We start from the raw sequence: 14,268 nt of genomic DNA on the forward strand, positions 1-14,268 counted from the left end.
GAGTAGATGACTTCTTCCATTCCTGCACTCGAATAGGGATTTGAGTCAGTCGAGTCATCAGAGACTGGAGATCCTGTGAGAGTTCCGTCTGAGGCCAGAGTTCAGCATCAATCCGCGTCATTGCCACCTTCGGACGAGCGAGATAATCCACAACACTGTCCAGGCGAGACTCCAACCGCAACACATTCATCGCAACATCATCTTTGACAGGAGAGTTTATGGGGTCAAGATCTATCTCGACCCGCCCAGTTTCTGCTTCGAAGTCTTGACAAAGTTCTGCACAGTCGGAAAAGCAGTGAGTCAACGGTTTAACAAGACGTGTCAGTCGACATCAACAAATCAGTCGAACAAAAGGAAATACCTTCAAGCTTCAAGACCAACTTCGCAGCAAGCTGCCCCAGATAAGACTCCAATTCGCCCTTCTTGGCCTTGAGACTTCGAACTTCGTTAGTCAAACTTTCCTTGTCCTTCTTCAGTCGCGCAACCTCCTGGATGGCTTCAGAAACGGCAGTCTTCAACTTGGAGTTCTCCTCTTCCAACTTGTTGACTGAGGCCAACTTCTTGTCCCTTTTGGGCTGCGGCAAGATCATGATCCTTCTTCTCCAGAGCCTGCTTCATTTTCTCTAAAGAAATAACACTCTTCAGATGAGCTTGGAGTAGACGGTTTTCACTATGCACATCTGTTCGAGTGGAGTCACTCGGTTGAAAGAGACTAAAAGAAAAAAAATAGTCATAAGGTGGCCAGTCGACGAATGGTTACCTCCCATGGTAGCTGCTTTGTCTTGGGCCTTCTTGAGGTTCTTCTTTGCCAGTTCCAGATCAAGGTTGAGGATGATCGGCTTCTTCTCCAGTTCAGAAAATTGGGCTCCAAGATCACAAGACTTCTGCAGTCAGCAAATAAGATATGTCAGTCGACGGAAGAAAAAGTCAATCACAGTGAAAGTTGCTCTAAGACTACCGCTGAATCAAACATTCAACAGTAGTCTCAGGGACTACACCCAGTGGGTGCACTTGGCATGCCCCCACTGGTCCGGTTTTACACTCGGCATGGTCTGCCCAGCATGAGTAAAAAAAGAGAGAGATTCTCAGACCCCAGCCGACCGCGGTCTCGGGGACTACACCCAATGGGTGCACTCTGCGTGCCCCCACCGGTTCAGAAAAACACTCGACTCAACCTGGTCCACTCAAGTGGAAGAACTATTCAACTCTAAGTCAGAAACACCCAAGTGGGTGATTGGATGCGACATGCAGACCCCTGATAGATGCACATAAAAGGTTCCAAAACACTCATCCAAGGACACCGCATGGACAATGAGGCAACAGTAGCAACTATCACTACTCAAGAGACCAGTCGGAAACAAACTAACCTTGACGTTGACTTGCAGAGCGGTGCTGGTGTTGTAGGCAACTTGACTGGCCTCATGCACCACCTTCATCTGCTACATCACGAGGTTTGCCTGGAGAAGAGCCTCCCTGGCGGCACTCGGCAGATCGTCTGGAGTCTGGTATGCAGCAAAGAGTGATGACGGCAGTACAGTCGGAGCGGTCAAAGGATCTAAAGCATGGAGTTGTGCGGGCGCAGTGGTGACCTGAGCAGTCGACCCCGTAGGACGGTCAGTCGACCGTGGATTGGCAAAGGTAACATTGGCCCGAGTTGGATCTACGGTTCACTGGACCATCGTCTCTGGAGCCGATGTCGACTGAGGCACCTGACCCTCAGCCGTCCTCCCGCATGAGGCCCTGCCCCTCCTTCTTCTCTCTCTCAGAGGCATTTCTTCTTCATCATCTGGAATCTCAATGACGTCCCGTGGAGCTGCAACAAAAAGCAACCTTAAGAGTTCAATCGACCAACAACCCAGTCGGCAGAATATATTCAAGTTGGAAAGAGCGTACTAGCTTTGGAAGTGGCTGTATCATCATCCTCCTCATCACCTGGGACCTTGTCAACGTCCATGGAAGTCACAGAAGTTGCAGCGCTGAAAAAGTTCATAATCCACTCGGTCAGAGCAGAAGTATGAGTCGGTAGAAGAACACGCAGAAAGATAGAGCACTCTCCCAGAGGTAACAGGAACGTCCATCTTGATCATGGGCAAGGTCTTCCGAGGCTTCAAAGGGGCCACCTTGGGTTGCTTGGCGACCTTCTCCGTCGGCTCTGGAGTCGAAGTCCGAGTGCGCTTCTGTGCTTGGGTACTCGGAGCCACGGTCTTGCCGCGCCCGCCCGCCGGATCTTGGAGTTGCTTGGATCGACACTTTGAGCGAGGTGGTGAGTCGACTACCTCTTCGTTGTCTGACTCATCACTGTCTTCCTCGTCATTATCTTCTGGAGATTGTCAGTCACCGCTCTCTTCTACGCTGTCCTCTCCCTCCTGGTCTTGCTCCAGGGCTTGTTCGCCATTGGGCATTGAGTACATCTCAGTATAAACCTACAAGACAAGAAGTCGATCAAATATCAGTCGGATTCAGAAACAGTTGCAAGACAGATTGAAGTACACTTGGTAGCGAAGATCAGACCTTGTATGGCTGGTTGTTGGTGTCGAATGGATCGACTCTCCAGCTCCCCTGGGGTTATCCTTGTTTTCTGTAATGCCCTTCAGCCACAGAGCCACCATCTCATCCGTAACCTCCTTTGGGTGAACCCGAGCGGTGTCGTTGGCTCTCGAGTACATCCACATCGAGTGGTCACGGGCTTGGAGCGGCTGGATGCGTCGACTGAGAAACATCTCCAACAAATCCATGCTAGTTACACCCTGGCGGACCAACTGGACCACCCTCTAGACCAACATGTTCGTTTCCACCCTCTCCGCAGCGGTCACTTTCAGTGAAGAAGGTTGCTGGGCACGATCTAAGGAAAAAGGGGGAAGACCGGTCGACTGACCGGGGGTCACAATATCCTGGTAGTAGAACCAGGTCGACTACCAGCCCCTGACCGACTCGGGAAGTGTCATGGGAGGGAAAGCGCTCCTCTTCCTCATCTGGATCCCCAGGCCCCCGCACATCTGGATTACGTGTGTCCTCTCATCACTCAAATTCACCTTCTTCACGGTCTGAGAGCGGATTGTGAAGATGTGTTTGAAAAGACCCCAGTGCGGTCGACAACCCAAGAAATTCTCACACATGGACACAAACGCGGCGAGGTACGTGATGGTATTGGGAGAGAAGTGGTGGAGCTGAGCACCGAAAAAGTTCAAGAAGCCCCGAAAAAAGGCTGCGGAGGAAGGGAAAAACCACGGTCTACGATGATAGCAAGGGGGACGCACTCACCCAACCGCGGTTGAGGCTCCATCTCCCCCTCCGGCAGCCTTGCAGCCCCGGCAGCGATAAAATCGGAGTTGGCCAGCTCCTCCAAATCCTCTGGCCGGAGCGAAGATCAGATCCAATCGCCCTGGATCCAGCCCGGCGGCAGAGCGGACCTCGACGACGACCCCCGATTCGTCTTCGTGCCTTTCGCCGCCCCGTCGCCTTTTTTGCGCGCTCCAGCATCGCCGTCTTGTCCTTCACCATGGTGGCGGGGCGGCGGCATTGAGGGCGGAGGGAAAAGATGCAGTGGAGAAGTGGAGAAGGAAGAGGGAGAACGAGTGCGCACAGTGCGGACGCCTTGGCCCGACGCCTTTTAAGGACCCACTTACGAGTGGCTGGCGTGTGGGCCCGAGCAATCCTGTCAAATCCCGCAATAGTCGCGCGCCGAGTACGTGGTGAAAAAGGTGGCGCAGAAATCGAGGCGCCCCTATCTATCCGTCCCGCTTACTGCAGCGCGCTCTGCCTCGCGTGCTTCCCCAAAATTTTGAAATCCCGTGAGATTCAGGATATGCCGTAACCAATCGCGCCAAAGATTTCGCATCAAAGTAACGCTCGACGACTGCCAATATAAATCCATTCGACAACTTTTGAATCGATCAAGGCGACCGAAACGAAGCCGAAGTTTCAGTGTGGGCCTCCAATCCAGTGTGGGCACTTTCGAAGCACAAGAGTCAAAGCAGGACCAACTTCAACCTTCTTTTCATTCGGACCTCAATTCATTCGGGGGCTAATGATGGTGCCGTAGACCTAGGGTAGGGTCATAGGCCTGACCTATACACCCTACCCAAGGTCACTACCCTAGAAGCAAAGACATTCAAAGAACAATAGAGAGTACCAATTGAAGTCGTCGAGTGCAATCCACTCGACCAGTCACCCCACTCGGGTACCCCCTCCCCTCCTGGTATCACTCAACCAAGAGAATCCATTCGACTATACGAGAAACCACTCGACCTACAAAAGACCAGGAGTCACTCAGGATAGCAACGGTCAGGCGTTCATTCCGTAGTCTTAAAGGTCGTTAAATACACTTTATAGCTGGCATTCTAGTAACGCCCTATCTTTATGTACATTGAACCCCTGTAATGGAGGTGGGCTGGGGTCCTGGCGCACTCTATATAAGCCACCCACCTCCTCTGGGACAAGGGTTCGCACCCCCTATAACACACACTCCTATATTCCAGTCGACCGCCTCAAGGCACTGAGACGTAGGGCTTTTACCTCCTCCAAGAGGGGCCTGAACTCGTAAAACTCTTGCGTACAATCTCACCGTAACTAGGACCTTGCCTCCTCATATATACCCCCTATTCTTACGGTCCTACTTAGTACGACGACACTAGAGACAATAATAAATTTATTATTTATTTCCTTAATTCGTTATAAATGTTTATTGTTCATGCTAGAATTGTATTAACCGGAAACTTAGTACATGTGTGAATACATAGACAAAACATGTAGTCCCTAGTATGCCTCTACTTGAAGCTCATTAATCAAAGATGGTTATGTTTCCTAACCACAGACATGTGTTGTCATTTGATGAACGGGATCACATCATTAGGAGAATGATGTGATGGACATGACCCATCTGTTAGCTTAGCATTATGACCGTGACAGTTTCATTGCTACTGCTTTCTTCATGACTTATACAAGTTCCTCAAACTATGAGATTATGCAACTCCCGAATACCGGAGGAATACTTTGTGTGCTACCAAACATCACAACGTAAATGGGTGATTATAAAGGTGCTCTACAAGTGTCTTCGAAGGTGTTTGTTGGGTTGGCATAGATCGAGATTAGGATTTGTCACTCTGTGTTTCGGAGAGGTATCTCTGGGCCCTCTCGGTAATACTCATCACTATAAGCCTTGCAAGCATTGTGACTAATGAGTTATTTGCGGGATGAAGTATTACGGAACGAGTAAAGAGACTTGCGGTAACGAGATTGAACTAGGTATAATGATACCGACGATCGAATCTCGGGCAAGTAACATACCGATGACAAAGGGAACAACGTATGTTGTTATGCGGTTTGACCGATAAATATCTTCGTAGAATATGTAGGAACCAATATGAGCATCCAGGTTCCGCTATTGGTTATTGATCGAAGACGTGTCTCGGTCATGTCTACATAGTTCCCGAACCCGTAGGGTCCGCACGCTTAACGTTCGATGATGATTGGTATTATGAGTTTATGTGATATGATGTACCGAAGATTGTTCAGAGTCTAGGATGTGATCACGGACATGATGAGGAGTCTCTAAATGGTTGAGACATAAATATTGATATATTGGACGGCTATGTTCGGACACTGGAAGTGTTCCAGAGAAGTTTCGGATAAAACCGGAGTACCGGGAGGTTACCAGAACCCCCCGGGGGGTTATTGGGCCTCATGGGCCAAGTGGTGGAAGAGAGGAGGCAGGCCAAGGTGGGGCACCCCCCCCCCTAGCCCAAACCGAATTGGACTAGGGGGTGACCCCCCCCCTTTCCTTCTCTCCTTCCCCTCCTTCCTTCCCCTCCTAGTTGGACTAGGAAAGGGGGAACCTACTCCTACTTGGAGTAGGATTCCACCCCTTGGGGCGCACCCCTTGAGACCGGCCGGCCCCCTCCTCCACTCCTTTATATACGGGGGAGGGGGCACCCCATAGATACACAAGTTGATCTTTTAGCACTGTGCGGTGCCCCCTCCACAGTTTTCCACCTCGGTCATATCGTCGTAGTGCTTAGGCGAAGCCCTGCGCCGGTAACTTCATCATCACTGTCAGCATGCCGACGTGCTGACGGATCTCCCCCTCAGCCTCAACTGGATCTAGAGTTCGAGGGACATTACCGAGCTGAACATGTGCAGATCGCGGAGGTGTCGTGCGCTCGGTACTTGATCGGTTGGATCGCGAAGATGTTTGACTACATCAACCGCGTTACATAACGCTTCCGCTTTCGGTCTATGAGGGTACATGGACACACTCTCCCCCCATTGCTATGCATCACCTAGATAGATCTTGCATGATCGTAGGATTTGTTTTTGAAATTACTGCGTTCCCCAACATTGACTCGCGGGTCATACAATAAATTATGACAACTCCTATGGCTCCTGCCGGTTGTCATACTCATAGTCATGCAAGCTGTGATTCCTATTACAAGAACATGATCAATCTCATACATCACATATATAATTCATCACATCCTTTTGGCCATATCACATCACATAGCATACCCTGCAAAAACAAGTTAGACGTCCTCTAATTGTTGTTGCATGTTTTACGTGGCTGCTATGGGTTTCTAGCAAGAACGTTTCTTACCTACACAAAAGCCACAACAGTGATATGCCAATTGCTATTTACCCTTCATAAGGACCCTCTTCATCGAATATGATCCGACTAAAGTGGGAGATACAGACACCCGCTAGCCACCTTATGCAACAAGTGCATGTCAGTCGGTGGAACCTGTCTCACGTAAGCGTACGTGTAAGGTCGGTCCGGGCCACTTCATCCCACAATGCTGCCGAATCAATATAGGACTAGTAAGCAAATTGACCAAATCATCGCCCACAACTACTTGTGTTCTACTTGTGCATAGAATCTATGCATAGACCTAGCTCTAATACCACTATTGGGGAACGTAGTAATAATTCAAAAAAATTCCAACGTGTCACCAAGATCAATCTAGGAGACGCTAGCAACGAGAGAGAGAGTGCATCTGCATACCCTTGAAGATGCTAAGCGGAAGCGTTACAAGAATGCGGTTAATGGATTCGTACTCGCGGTGATTCAAATCGCGGAAGATTCAATCCAAGCGCCGAACAGACGGCGCCAACGCGTTCAACACACGTACAGTTCGGGGGCGTCTCCTCCTTCTTGATCCAGCAAGGGGAAGGAGAATTTGAGGGAGAACTCCGGCAGCACGACGGCGTGGTGTTGGAGCTCGTGGTTCTCCGGCAGAGCTTCGTCAAGCTCAACGGAGGAGGAGGTGTAGGAGGGGGGATGGCTGCGCCAGGGGCTGAGGTGCGGCTGCCCTCCCACCACCCCTCTATTTATAGGGTGAAGGGGAGAGGGGGCCGACCCCCCCTAGATGCATCTAGAGGGGGGCGACCAAGGGGGGAGGCTTGCCCCCCAAGCAGGTGGGAGGCGCCCACACCCCCTAGGATTTCCAACCCTAGGCACCTTGGGCCCTTGGGGGGCACACCAGCCCACTAGGGGGCCAATTCCTACCCATATTCATCCCACTTGCCCCCCCCAGGTAGGTGGCCCCACCCGGTGGACCCCCGGACACCTTTCGGTGGTCCTGGTACAATATCGATAACCCTGAAACCTTCCGGCGACTGAAACTAGACTTCCCGTATATAAATCTTCACCTCCGGACCATTCCAGAACTCCTCGTGACGTCCGGGATCTTATCTGGGACTCCGAACAACTTTGGGTAACCACATACAGTTTCCCGTTACAACTCTAGAGTCACCGAACCTTAAGTGTGTAGACCCTACGGGTTCGGGAACCATGCAGACATGACCGAGACATCTTTCCGGCCAATAACCAATAGCGGGATTTGGATACCCATATTGTCTCCCACATGTTCCATGATGATCTCATCGGATGAACCTCGATGTCGGGGATTCAATCAATCCCGTATACAATTCCTTTTGTCCATCGGTATGTTACTTGACCGAGATTCGATCGTCGGTATCCCCGTACCTCGTTCAATCTTGTTACTGGCAAGTCTCTTTACTCGTTCCGTAATGCATGATCTCGTGGCTAACTCCTTAGTCACATTGAGCTCATTACAATGATGCATCACCGAGTGGGCCCAGAGATGCCTCTCCGTCATACGGAGTGACAAATCCCAGTCTCGATTCGTGCCAACCCAACAGACACTTTCAGAGATACCTATAGTGCACCTTTATGGTCACCCAGTTACGTTGTGACGTTTGATACACCCAAAGCATTCCTACGGCATCCGGGAGTTGCACAATCTCATGGTCTAAGGAAAGATACTTGACATTAGAAAAGCTCTAGCAAACAAACTACACGATCTTGTGTTATGCTTAGGATTGGGTCTTGTCCATCACATCATTCTCCTAATGATGTGATCTCGTTATCAATGACATCCAATGTCCATGGTCAGGAAACCATAACCATCTATTGATTAACGAGCTAGCCAACTAGAGGCTCACTAGGGACATGTTGTGGTCTATGTATTCACACATATATTACGGTTTCCGGTTAATACAATTATAGATGAACAATAGACAATTATCATGAACAAGGAAATATAATAATAACTATTTTATTATTGCCTCTAGGGCATATTTCCAACACTAAGGACCTTGCATCATCATGCGTTCCCAATCCCCAGGCAGGACGCGTGAACGATGAACATATTACGTCCAACAGGCCGAAACCTTACACTTTGCACCGGATTCCACATCACTCTCGTATTCCTGTAAAACGCAGATTGATGGAAAGTTTTCTCGGTGTGAAATCCTAGCTAGGGCAAGCCAACATACGCTTTCATTGAGCACTGTTTCATCTTTCTCAATCTCAACATCATCGAACTCTTCATCATCGAGATTCAACTGATCAAAAACATCTCCAAGATCGTACTTGGCAGTCGCCGCCTCTCGTGGCGGAGTGAGCATCAGAGGGGGACGCCATCCAATCGAGGTCAGGATGCCGGCCGGGGCGGACAGCAAGGATCCCAAACCAGGAGGCCGGACGGAGATGGGTAGGACTCGAAGGCGAGCAGAATCACCTAGGAGAAGAGAAACCCTAGTCGCGTTCGTAGGGGAAAAGTTGTCTCTATAATATACTAACAGAGATTTCATTTTCGGTCGAAAAAAATTGGATTTCGGGATTTTTTTTCTTTTGGCCAAATAATTTTGGTCCGTTCAAAATTTGGTCAAATCTCGTCCAAAATTTAAAATTACAATCCTGCAATTTTGTTCGGAATTTTGCTGAAATTTTTGAAATGGTCGAAATTCAGCCATCTCAGCCTCGGCAAGAAAAAATGCAAACTGAAAATCATAGCTGTGTATACTACTAATATGTACTTACTCCGTCCCAACATAAGTGTCTCACGCTTGTACACTTATTTTGTGACGGATGGAGTACATTTCAAAAACAGAATTCTTCAGAAATTCTGGCCGGGAAATTGGCTGTGTTCTCCGGTAACCACAAACTCCACCACATCTGGTAAGTTTTCAATCCGACAGCCAAAAGCTTAGAAGCGACTAGAATATTCTAGCACGTGCAGCAGCACTATGCAAATTGCAAAGAAAGCAACCCGGCCGGCCAACACACGGACGCAACGCCGCAACTGGATGCCGCGCATGCCATTGCCACCCTCCACGCGAGAGCGCGAAATACACATATCATATTGGGGTGAGGCGGTCAGCCTAGCCGTGGGTGGGCTACGTAGTGGCAGCGACGGCAGTGCCTCTCCACCTTTTGGGACTGACTGACTCCGGCCGCCCCGCCACCACATGCGTGCGCCCGCCCGCCCGCCGAACCGGCCGTCCACCCCATTCTCTTCCATCCCACCCCGCGCGTGATGCGTCATGTGTCACGCCGCAACGCGAGCATGCCCGGCGATCTGCTTGCCGGCCGGCGCAATCGAGCGTGCGGGGCGCAATCGCCAATCGAGCGTCGCGAGAACAGGCCGGGCACCGAGCTCTCCATCACTCACGCCTTGATCGAATCCGATTTCCGAGCCATGTTGCATGTGCATGGGTGTCGATCGCGCCGGTGCGGGTGCACTGTGAGTGGCGCTCCGAGATTGCCTGCTCCTCGGGGCTCCGCTTTTTCCTCCTCCTCCTTGCGTACGATTATGCCTAAGCTAGTCCTATCCTGTCTGCATGATGCATCCACCCAACGTCGATCGGACGACCATCATATACAGGCTGATGATCATGTATGTGGAATCGAGTAGCAATTACAGAGTAGCACCGTACTACTTTGCGTGCCAACATGCACCGGCCAGCTCTCCCTCCATCGATCGATCTCGCTTTGCGTATAGGTCATCACGCGCCCACAAGAACACTAGCTAATCCATGACTTTACCACCTTCCCTTTGCTGCAAACCAACATGCGAATTGGGCCGACACTTCTTGGTTGGTTAGGTCTTACATAGGTTCTTGTTTTCACTCCTAAAAAAACTGAAAAATGGCCGTGATAACAAGATAGTAGTATTTTGAAGACAGTTATTTCATAGCTTTTGAGGTGCACACTAGCTAAGTCGTCTAGAGTCGTCGCGCGCCTTTCTCTCACTCTATTATGTGTTATGTGGGTGGCGTTATCAGGACAGAAAGTTACTAGGCATGCGTTGCAAGGCCCCCGGATTGCTTTTGTTTAATTCTTGCCGCACATTCGGTGATACCTTTATTGTGCCTTTTGCTAGGTCATGTAGTATCTATTATTGTACCTTGAGTCCTTGATAATGTTTGAGATCCACAGTGCCCCCTTTGTCAATTTGGGTTTTATAAGTTGTGGCCGTGCGGGAAGGGTCTGTGGACGGGGAGCTAACGGGAAACAAAGTTTGTAATCAGCAAGTCTATGAATACCAAAGGAGGTTGTAGAGGGAGCTAACGGAAAACAAAGTTTGTCATCAGCAAGTCTATGAATACCAAAGGAGGTTGTACATTGTTGACAGAGATGCGTGGAACAATGCTAGATCCTGCGGAAAATGTGCCACCGAGCTTGATCATGGCTCTGATGATTCCAGAGCTTAAAGAAGGGTCTAATCTTTTTTTTCGAGGAAATTTTCAATCCATTCATTATGCCACAGCAGTCTCTACAAAGAACACAGAAATTAAAAAAATGTCCATGTCCGTAGACCATCTTTCAGGGCCACAATGTGGACTTATAGATTTCATAAAGCCATGAGTGTACTTGTTCACAGACTTCACGAAGTTAGTTTTCGTTAGAAAAGTCTAGATGAAATCCCGAGCCGATTCATGTGCTAGTAGAAAAAATTGATGCGGTATATCCAAAAAAAAATTAAGAAACACATTACAGGTGTGATGCTCGCAAACACATACATACACTCATCTCGAACACACACATGCCACTTCTCTTCATCTGTGGTGGTTGTTGTTCTAGTGTGCTGGTCCTTAGCATGATGACTTCTCGAATGCCTACTACAACAAGTGTTCCTGGCTTCGATGAGAGTGGGACAATGATGGTGGTGCACCTTCTTCTTGCCCTAGTGCTTATAGTCGTCGCTAGGTGGTCTACGAACCTGTATATAATTTATGTTATTTCTTGTGTCCTTGTACTGCCATTGCCAATGATGAATAATGGAAGTTTCTCTTGGAAAAAAAGTTATTATAGAGTTTATTTTCTTGAAAAATATTATATGCACTATACTATATAAGTCGACAAGAAAGAAGTACTAGTATATGGTAACAGAAGTTCCAGAACATTCTGCATGTATATTCTCTGGTAACTGTCACACAAATCATCTCATACTGTTACATTTTCATCTTTGTATATACAATATATAGGTAATATACTACACGACCAAGCTTTAACTAAAGTTTTTTTCCTGGCCTAATTTTTTTTTTCTCTGGTTTTAGTTACCTCCTTATCTATAAGGAACGTCCCACGGCGTGACGTCGCTCATCAGTAACACTTCAAGCTGCTAGTATCATCCACGTTCCTGGGCACGCCCTCTATGAGGCACGCCACCGGCGGCACAATGGGCGTCGTGGTGTTGCCGTACACGTTCCAGCAGAACGGGCTGTCGACGGTGTCGCCGGTGGCGGGCAGCAGCTCGACGCCGGAGAGGGTGATATTGGTGCACGGCACGGCGTCGCTGCAGCCGAAGTGGATGGGCGGGCCGCGCACGTCGTAGGTGCCCCGGATGCCGGCGTAGGTGATGTCGGAGACGAAGACGGCGGTGGTGGCGTTCTCGCAGCTCTTGGTGAGGCAGTAGTACTGGTCGATGATGATGGGGTTGCGCACGGCGTCCATGCGCACGTTCTCGAAGGTCACCGCCGACACCGAACCGGAGCCGCCTTGCCACGTCTTGATCCTCACGCCGTTGTCCGAGTGCCGGATCACCGCGTTCCGCACCGTGATGTTGGCCACGCACGCCCGTGACCCCTGCTTCCCCAGGCTCCCGATGCTGCGATGAGAGCACCCAATGTCAGCAAATAATGCCGCTGGAGTGTATACAACATAAAGAAAAGCTACGGCTAGGAATGAAATGGGTGCGAACCTGATGCCGTGCCCGGGGCCGCAGGTGACGTTCTCGATGTGGACGTTGAGAGTGCCGGCGCCGATGGAGACGCAGTCGTCGCCGTTGGAGACGACGGTGTTGGTGATGAGGACGTCCTGGGTGTTCTCGACGTGGATGCCGTCGGTGTTGGGGCTCAGCGCCGGGGAGCTGATGGAGAGGCTGTCGACGTGCACGCCGCGGCAGCTGTCGAACCGGAAGTGGAACTCCGGGCTGTCCTGCACCCTGAGCCCTTGCACCGTCACGTTGTTGCTCATGAAAAACCTAAGCGCCTGGAGAGGATATCAACGTCAGTTATCCATCACTTACTGGCCATTAATAATACTGTTAAAGGCTTGAAGCAGTAGTACGTGGCTGGGTTTGGCCACTCACCACCGGGCTGTCACAAGGTCCGTGGGTGCTTCCTCCCTTGTGAGGCTTGCAGGGGAGATCCCACCATTTCTGCCCCTTGCCGTCGATGAGCCCGGAGCCGCGCAGCGACATGCCGTCGGCCTTGTAGAACACGAGCCAGTTACGCTTGCTGTTGGCCGGCCACGTCGTGGGCTCGCTCGGCGCCACGATCGTGCCGTCGATCTGCAGCGTGACGCTGCCCTGGCACGGCCCGGTGAAGGTGGTGGTGTGCACCAGGAACGAGTGCCCGGCGGCCGCGAGGACGACGCCCTCCCCGTCGTCCTGGCACGCCGTGTCCCACGCGGTCTTGATCGCGTCCGTGTCGTCCGTCACGCCGTCCCCGACGGCGCCGAAGTCCTTGATGACGTCGTACACGTTGTCGCCGTCGTCGGACGGGGCCGGCGCGGGCGCGCCCGGCATTGGAGGGGCCGACGGCGGCGTCCTGGCTGGCGGCGGCGCGGATGGAGACCCATGCTTCGGTGAAGGAGCCCGCCTCGGGCCTAAAGGTCCGGGTGCGTGGGACGGCGGCCGCACGGAGTGGCGCTTGGTGTGGTGGTGGTGGCGGCTGTGAACTCCGTCGCAGAGGAAGCTCGCGGCGACCACGAGCGCGAGGAGCAGCGCAATGGCGGTCCGGGCCTCCATTAGAGCAAAGCGTTGCAAGCTGATGAATTTGCTTGTGTTGGCTCGATTCAGCTCAAGGATGGATTAATCTCGGATCACTAGGCCTGCTTATATATAGACGCCCCGAGGAAGGCCGAGGCGCGAGCGCTGTCCCGGGAATCTAGCCACTAGCTAGCTAGCTTGGACGCTATGCTATACTGAAGCAGAGGAGGAGCTGGACAGTTAGTGGCAGTTGGGTTTGAGAGTGTGAGGAGCGCGAGTACATGGATTTATAGGCTGGCATGGGAGCCAAAGATGTACTACAGTGTCAAGAAGCGCGGTGGTGGACTGGTGGTGGTGCGCGCATGGACGGCAGGGCGTGCACGCGCGCGCCGAAGGAGGAGGGTTCGTGGCTGGACTTGTGCTCGCTACCATGCACGATAAATGATCTGCAAACCGATTTCCAATTGTGTACTGCTGAGTGCAACGACTATGCTTTCGGTGGTGTTGTGTGTTTGAATAATTGTAGCTTTTGGTTTCTATTAATGGAAATCGAGGATCACCCTATCTTTGAATAGAAAAGAAGCAAAATTTTGAGTGCAACTATATGTGGCCGGGCAACTCTTGGCCATGCTGGATTCCTCTGCCGTGCCCTGTGCGCCGTTGGGCCACTCATATATGGACCCACATGTCAGTGGAAGAACGGCAGGGTGTCGAACGTCAGAGGATCCTCCTCCTGGTCATCTCCAGCATTCACTGG

The 14,268-nt window shown here is 51.0% G+C and overlaps 1 protein-coding gene across 1 annotated transcript; it reads right to left on the reverse strand.

The window, feature by feature from the left end:
• Positions 1-11,692: 11,692 nt before the first annotated feature.
• LOC119348800 (polygalacturonase At1g48100-like) lies at positions 11,693-13,754 on the reverse strand. The gene is made up of 3 exons (XM_037616788.1): positions 12,891-13,754; positions 12,501-12,790; positions 11,693-12,407 (listed from the first exon to the last, which is right to left on the reverse strand). The coding sequence occupies exons 1-3, from the start codon at positions 13,548-13,550 to the stop codon at positions 11,903-11,905; spliced, it is 1,455 nt and encodes a 484-aa protein (XP_037472685.1). The 5' UTR covers positions 13,551-13,754; the 3' UTR covers positions 11,693-11,902.
• Between the last annotated feature and the right edge of the window lie 514 nt (positions 13,755-14,268).

The sequence above is a fragment of the Triticum dicoccoides genome, chromosome 1B, assembly GCF_002162155.2.
Source record: "Triticum dicoccoides isolate Atlit2015 ecotype Zavitan chromosome 1B, WEW_v2.0, whole genome shotgun sequence".
Taxonomy (NCBI): Eukaryota; Viridiplantae; Streptophyta; class Magnoliopsida; order Poales; family Poaceae; genus Triticum; species Triticum dicoccoides.